Below are 8229 nucleotides of genomic sequence, written 5' to 3' on the forward strand. Positions count from 1 at the left end.
AGGTCATGAATACTTTTTATGAGGTCAAGGATAAGCCTTAGGAATTCTTTTCTTTCCAAAACACCCATTGACTTTACACATAGCTAGCTGCTCAGTGAATATTTATTGACTCTGAGCCCCATGATTATTCTAATTAAAATAAGGTGGTCTTCCCAAATGGTAATTACATAGTTAATTATAAGGACATATGGGAAAAGAGTTATATAGTTAAGCTTTAACTAACTAAAGTAAGTATAGGTCAAAGTGGGAGTCTATTAAATTCTAACAGAAAACAGTGATAAAGTAAATTATTTTAAAACATTGTTGTCATATGTAGGCATTACTATTCACTATAAAACGAGGCTAATTTTATTTTTTGGTTTACAAAGATAAAATTCTTTAGTATATAAGCAAATCAAACACCAAGTTTTGGTTGCACAGTTTCTATCTTCATTCTATCCATTGGGAAATCACTCGCCACATATGGGAAAAGGTTAAAAATTCCAGTTGGGATTTGCAGATGCCTCACTAGGCTCCCCCAAACTGCTCCCAGGCAGGAAAAGGGCCACAGGATCCAGATCCATCCCTGGCCCGTGGTTCCTCTGAGCCTTGGCTGGAACTGACAAGGAAATCACAAGGAAATTGGGTTTGGGTAGAGCTCAGAGTGACTCAGTTATACCCCTTCTAATGGCTACGCAAAACCTCTCCCAGACTCTCAATAAACATTTGGTGATTAACTGATTTTATCACCTGACTTTCCTCCCAGTGTGATTGCTGGCTGAAATTTACAGGCACTTCTTCTCACTCTTCTCGGTGGGTGGTTGGGTTTGGGAAAGAGAGAACCATTCCATTGACTCAAGAGAAGCTCCTCCCAGTCAACAGAAAGAAGCAAACAGCAGGTTAGAAAAAAAATCTCAAAAATTGCTCCAACATGATTACAGGCTGTCACTAAGAAATAAGGAAGGAAGGGCTTTTTTTCGACTACAGGGTGGATAGCTTTACAGGCAGAAATTATTATTTTATATTAGGCCAATGGTAGTCTGCAGACCTTTGAAATGTAAAAAGCCATAATAACTTAAGTACCTGGTATGTCTTACTGAGATTACACAGGCCATCTATGAAAACAAGACTCCTGAATTTATGACATCTTGCATTTCATGTTTCTGAAGTCACTGTCATCAAATACCTACTGAGTGCCTACTCTGGATAGGACACTGGCCAGGGTGGAATTAGACATATCGAGCCACAGAGCTCCAACAAGGCTCATCAGCTAGCTAGAGGGAGGACCCCAGGGAGAGTAAACAGTGCAAGCTGCGCATGCCCAGCTGTGAAGGAGCAGCACAGCCCATAAGCCATTAGGGGTTCGCAGGAGGTGGGGTCTTTGACTGGGAAGAGGCTTTGCAGAGGAAGGACAGACTTTCTGAAATAATGCACCCAGTAAAATAAACATGATTCCTTTTACAAAAAGCAACTGGCATGGTTGCAACTGAACAGCTGCAAATGTTTGCTCCTAATGCATTCTTTGAGATTGGGCGGGGTCATCTATAGCAAAGCTATCCCGGGATGGCGCTCTTTCCTAATCAAGGGTTTATTCTGCACACCTAATTGCTCCGCTCACATCCTCCACCCACACCTTTTGAAGTAGTTCAAGCACAGTCAGTGCATGTGTTTTTGTTTTTTTGGTTTTGTTTGGTTGTTTTTGAGACCGGGTCTTGCTCTGCAGCCCAGGTTGGCCTCAAATTCATGATTGTCCTATCTCAGCCTCTTGTGTGCTGGGATTACAGGTGTGAACCACCATGCTCTGCATCCACAGATTCAACCAACTGAATTGTAAATATTTGGAAAATATACTGTCTGTACTGAACATGTACAGACTTTTCTTGTCATTATTCCTTAAGCAATATGGTAAAACAACTATTAACATAGCATTTACATTGTATAGGGTATTAAATAATATAGAGGTGATTTAAAGTATATGGGAGAATGTGTGTAGGTTACATGCAAATTCTATACCATCTCATATAAGGGACTTATGGTATCCTTAGGGGTCCTGGAACCAATCTCCCAAGGCTACCAAGTCATAACCTAAAATGCATGCATCCTTACTGTCTTTGGATACAGCCAGCAGAAACACAGTTGATTTAGTATGGAAATATGAAAACCATGGAAATCTACCTTTCTGTTCAGTTTCCTTCCATCCGGAAAAGGACTTCTGGAAGTAGTAGCAGGCTCTGGTTCAGTTTGCATTCAAATCCTAAGCCTAGCACTAAGAATAACCAGGAGACAGCACCAGGAGCAGGTAGGAGCTTACAAGGCTTTGCTAGGTTTCCTTGGTTAAATTTTGCCCTGGCCTGGCATAGTGAAACATTGATATTTAGTGATTTGATGGAGTGTGAAATAATTGCCACTATGTATTTTTACATCAAAAGAAAATATCACTGCTTCAGGGAATAAAGGTTTAAAGTATAAACTCAGATGTGGGTGCACATCTGTAATCTGTACTACTCAGGAGGTAGAGGAAGGAGGATCATGTTCTGAGGCCAGCCCAGGCAAAAGCAGGAGACCCTATCTGAGAAACTAAAAGCAAAAAGGGCTCAAATGAGAACACGAGGCTCTGAGTTCAAGCACCAGTACCTCAAAAAAGAAAAAAAAACCCAGAAACCAAGCAAGCACAAAACAAACAGAGCAAAGAATTATCATATTTAAAACTCTGTTTCCTAGTGCCTACACATAAAACCTTCAAAATCATTCGTCTGTCCATCTCAAGGAAATGTGTTGAGTATTTAGTTCTCTGTCAGACTCAGGACTAGGCATTAGAGATTTTTTAAAAAGATTTTGTCTATGGCCACTGTCTTTATAGAACTAACTGAAAACAAATAACTTCTTAAAAGCCTCTCATCCTTTAAATAGTTTAAATACAAAAATACCAGAGGACTGAAAAATACCCAAAGGAGTTTATCACCAGGTTGGAAATGAAGGTGTATTTAATATGGAGAGATTAAGACAGAAGAGAATTAAGAGAGACCATCCTGTTAGCCTGAACAGAAGCGAACTTCTGCTAAGTGCTGTATTCACATTATGCTGGGTGAAGAGTCAGACAGAAAGGATATCTAGTTATAATTCTCCTCACCTGAAACATCAAGAACAGTCAAACTCACAGAGACAGAAAGTAGATTTGAGGCTACTGAGGGGGAAGTGAGGTGAGAACAGGACATCAGTGGCTGATGGTTTTGGTTCTAACAATTTCTCCTTGAGACAATGGCATGGCTTTGGAAACGGGGGTGATGGCTGCACCACACTTCGAACTAACTAATACCAGTGAACTGTGCACCTGCAATTGTTGAGATGGTGAATTTTATGTCCTTTCTCTCTATTTTCTCATAGATATCTGGTATATGAATAGCATAATCCACCAGAAACCATTTAACTGCACATTTTGAATAGGTGGATTATGTGGCACAAGAACTATATCCCAATAAAACTTTAAAAATCTATAATTGATAGGGGTACACTGGGTAGAAAGAACAATTTCTAACATCTGTAGCACAGCAGGATAACTATGGTAGACAACACTTCCATGCATATTTCAAAATAGGCAGTAAAGAGGCTTTTAAATGTTCCCATTAAATGACAAATGTTGGAGGGGAGGTGATGGAGATATCAATTACCCTAATCACTGCACATTGTACAGATGTATTAAAATATCACACTGCATCCCATAAATATGTACAGTTATGTGTCAAAACTGTCAAGATCTTCATGTATTGATTTTATAAAAACATCCCTTACTTGTTAGCTGTTACTGTTAACCTTGTAAGCTCTGAATGTTGTTACGAAAATTTACTAAATCTGCCAGGAGAGAAGGAGGAGAGAGGGGAGAAAAAATTGCAGTCAAAGTTTGGGAGATGTGGGCTGGGGACAGAGCCCAGTGGTGGAGCATTTGCCTAGCATGCTTGAGGCCCTGGATACCATCCCCAGCACCGGGGGAAAAAGAAAAACCCAAAGTCTGGGAAATTTGAGTCCATGCCCTGCTCTGCCTTGCCTTGGCCATGGTAACAATTCTGAGCTGAGCTGTTTCCTCATCTGCAAAATACAGGAGCAGAATCAGGTGCTCAAGTTTTGAAACACTTTGACTCACAATTCCTACCTGAATCCTAGGCTTCAGAGTCGGTAATCCTTTCAAGCAGTTTAGAACACAAGAACACAAAACACCCTTCTATCTTTTAGATACCTGGCTAAATGATTTATTTACTCTCTTGAAATGAATACTTATCAGACTATTTTAAAAAAGAACTTCCTGGTTTGATTCTTCTTAAACAGTCAGCCTGAAAAGCAGGGGTGGAAGCCACTGTTACCACAAAAGAAATGACAACATTTAATTTTCATGCCTCTTAAAAGTAGGTTAGTTAAACCAGGTGTGGTGGTACACACCTGTAAGTCAGCAGTGGGGGTGGGGGAAAAGGAGGCTGAGGCAGAAGGATCTTGAGTTCGAGGCCAGGCTGGGCTACATAATGAAACCCTGACTCAAACAAGAGCAAAACCAAAAACAAAGTAGGTTAGCTATAAACCAGAGCGTGCAGTACCTAGAAAACAGCCTGGAACATTTCAAGATGTGTGAGTTGGAGCCAAAGAGTTGCATCTACTGCTTAGGAAGTGCTCAGGGCTGTGGGGTCAGACTAAAGTAGTGGAGGGGCAGCTGGACAGCTCTGAGAGCCCCTGGGAGTTTGTTACTGCTGGGCACAGACGTGCTTCCTCAGCCAGCTTAGATCAATCAGCAAGACCAAAAAGTTTGCTTCTAAGTAGGTATCATTAAGAAGTCCAAGGTTGACAGAACAAAATGAGGTCAGGCATTTCAAAAAGTATTTCATTCTAATGAAGATTTATTTCAGAAAGAACCACAATAACCTCTTGAACAATGTTCACAGGACAGCTACATTTCTGTCACAAGGTCTATTGTTGCCTTAAAACAATAGCAGCAAAACAGAAAATAAGAATAATTAGTGGGGAAACCCAGAAGCTAACTACTTTTGCCATTTCCCATACCAGAAGTAATGAAGTTTATTATTTAGATTAAAAGCCACCAAAAAGCCAGTACAACACCTTTTCTATCTGAGTACTCAAACACAAACTCCATCTTTTTAAAAAAGACTTTTGAAGGTAAGGAAGCTAGGAATAATTTGCTGTTACTAAAGGTACCTCAGTCTTTGATGAGGAAAAGAAAATAAACCACCCACAGTGAGTTTGCCATAATTTATAGAAGCTGAGAAGAAAAACAGACTCTAGATTCATCAATTCTATTTGAAGAGGAGGACTTGTAAGCTCACGATCACCTTCCTGAATCCTTAAAAAAAAAAAAGAAGTCATTCAGTCGTATCAAAGTGTAGGAAACATACCCTGAATCAGGATTCCTCCTTGTCTCTGTGGGATGGGCAGCTTTGGCTCAGCCCTTCTAGGGGAGCTGCGATTCCTCCACCCTCTGACCAGAGCGCCCACCATGGTGGTCGACAACATGCTCGCAGGCAGCTGTGGTCCTGCTGAGGGTGGCAGGCAGCTCCGTCAGGCTGCCACCATCAGGATCGTGTCCTCCTTGGAAGGTGCTCCACCCAAGGTAGACAGGCCTGGGCAGTTCCTCCCACCTCAGTCCTCCTCCCACATCTCATCCTTCTTGTGTCATGAGACCTCCCTCAGGAGGCCCAGGGAAAGTTTGGGAGATGAGACAAGAAAAACCAAACTACAGCAGAAATCACAATGACAGCTAAGAGGAGAGGTAGTCAGTGGAAGAGAATGGTCAACATTATAGAAGCACCAGTCTCCTGTAGATGAGAATGGTTTTTGCTCTTCCATTTTTTACTTAAGTCTAATTTTTCAGCATTCGAAAATGACTGTGTGTTTGTGGGGGGGGTGGTTCCTATATTGAAACCACTTTCAGGCAATTATTTTTCCAAGGAGAACCACTCTTCTACATCAACAGAATTTGTTTGCAATATATGAAAGGTATGCCTCATGTTCTGAGTGTTCAAGAGTTATAGTGGCTTTTGAGGACCATGAAAGTTGGTTAACAGATTTAATAAAAACTCACAACCATGTAAATTCTCAAAGCCTTTTTAAAAAATGGACTGGTTCCAATGTCCTCATTATCTCTGCTGAAGAGCTTGCTGGAGTGGCCTTAAACTGAGGAGGTGGTGCCAGAGCAACTCATATAGCATCCTGCTCACAGATGCCCCCTACTGGTCAGCAGGCCAGGTGCACATTGGTGAAAGACCAATGCTGCATTAAAACTGTGGGAGGGGCAAATGGTTCTAGAAAATTCTAGAATCCCTTGAAAATCTCTGGATCCTAGATTCATTCAGCCAAGGTGGTAAAAACCAATACTGGATTAACTATAGGGAGACTGAGAGCTTTCTATATTTACTGACATTATGATTTTAATTACACATACCTAATTTCACTCTTTCTCTGTTCCCAGGTTACATGTTATTTTATTTAATTTTGCCTGCAGAAGGCAGGCAAAATCTCCCAAAACTGACCACATTTTTTTTTCCCAAAAAGCCATAGTTTACTAAAAGCAGTGTTTTGAAGATACACATTTTTATTTGATTGACATTTCCCTTTGGTGTCATCATGGATAGAGGGAGCATAGAACTAGAGAACAGGAATTTAGACTAGTGTGAGAACAGGAAGGTGCTGACTCTATTCCCACCTCGAAGTGCACTTGGGCAGTGCGGATCACCGAGAGGGGTAGCATTTGATGAGAGGTGCATGCCCTACTTGTCCTTGTGGGTGCATCACCTTCCTTTTGGGAGCATTGTTTCCCTTTTCAGTGGGCAGCTCCTTCTGCCACTGAGTGCTGAGCTGAGCTCTGATAGGTTTGGGAAGAGCTTCTAATGAGCAATGCCACCTACCTTTTAGGGAAAAGGGCAAAGAGGCCTCCAACAACCTGTTTCCTGTCACACCCGAGTACATGAAGACAGGCTGAACCTGCCCTCTGTGAGGCCACTCCCTGCAGGAGTAGTGTGGCCCCAGGAGAAGGAGGACAGTGAAGCCAGTATTGAGATCAGCAGAGATCTTGAGGCATGGTCCAGTGTCACCCATCAGGGGGGCAAGATCAGGAGACAGGAACATGGTCAGGCCTTTACCTGGAACCACCTGTCTTTGGTAATCTGTGCTCAATTGTAGGGTATGGAATGGGCCGGGAATAGGGGTCATGGGGATTCACAGAGAGACGATCAAACTATGCAGAAGTCACCTTTGACCTCCTCCTTAGGATGAGATGGCAGAGAGAACACAGTGATGCTGAAAGCAGAGGAGGTTTCCAGACCATAAAGAATGACTAACACTTTCCCATGAAGTAAGTCTTTGAGGTCTGGATTATTACGGCTGTTACCTGTCTGAGAGTCCATCCAAGGTGGAAGGCATAGGACTGGTCACCAGAGCTATTCTACAAGCACAGCAAACTGCCCAAATTCAGAGAGCCCCCAGCAGAGCTGTTGTTGGCAGGCCACGCCTGGCTTCCCACTGGGTAACTGTGCTCTTATCAGTTTCTAGTGTCTAGCCACAGCCCTGCCCACTGTTGGCCATGATCATAGCTATCTGCTATTATGTCTGTACCCCTCAACCAGCAATCCCCAAGCCTCACTGTGTCAGAAACTCCTCAACAAGCCCAGATCCTAAGGGCTCACCCTGACATGGCTTCTCTGCTGGCTCTAAGATGGTGCCAAGGCCAGGGAGTCTACAGTTGCTGCATTTTTTTTGGCGGTGCTGAGGTTTTCCTAGGCCTGCTTCCTAGGCAGACATTCTACCACTTAAGCCACTCTACTACCCCTAGTCTACGGTTTCTAAAGCTTCTATATTTTCTTAAATTGCCAGCCTGGATTTGACTTAAGGATGATATGAAGAAACCAGCTTACTAGACTGGGCGCCTCCTGAAGCCAGGGACCAAAGCCTTTATTGTTGCTGTGTCCAGTGTCTGTATGTCCCCAGCACCTGGCTTGTTGGGTGAAGAGAATCAATACTGGGGCCAGAAGTCCAGCAACGCACACCCCTCATCTCTACGCCCATCAGGCTATTTACTCCTGCATGAAACATGCTTGCATGCTGCTACCCGCTGCTACCTGGTGTCAGGTACCATATTCTACCTCACCTTGTCTTTGCTCCTCCCCCAACCCCCTCCATATCCCCACAGTTGACTTGTCTGTGGATGTTTTGGACCAGAACACAATTTGTCAGGACAACAGTGTCCTGCCCCTTCCA

General features: G+C 42.8%; 1 protein-coding gene across 10 annotated transcripts in view; it reads right to left on the reverse strand.

Annotated features, from left to right (window-relative positions):
- Plekhg1 (pleckstrin homology and RhoGEF domain containing G1) overlaps window positions 1-8229 on the reverse strand; it is a 200321-nt gene that overhangs the window by 108944 nt on the left and 83148 nt on the right. Inside the window, exon 1 of one of the 10 annotated variants that reach the window (XM_074072327.1) lies at window positions 5373-8176. The exons of the other annotated variants lie outside the window; for them this stretch is intronic. Within the exon in view, the coding sequence (XP_073928428.1) occupies window positions 5373-5490 (118 nt within the window). The 5' untranslated portion in view covers window positions 5491-8176. Of the gene's footprint in view, window positions 1-5372; window positions 8177-8229 lie in introns of those variants that run through there. 10 annotated transcript variants of the gene reach the window in all.

This window comes from Castor canadensis, chromosome 1 (assembly GCF_047511655.1).
Source record: "Castor canadensis chromosome 1, mCasCan1.hap1v2, whole genome shotgun sequence".
In the NCBI taxonomy this organism is placed as follows: Eukaryota; Metazoa; Chordata; class Mammalia; order Rodentia; family Castoridae; genus Castor; species Castor canadensis.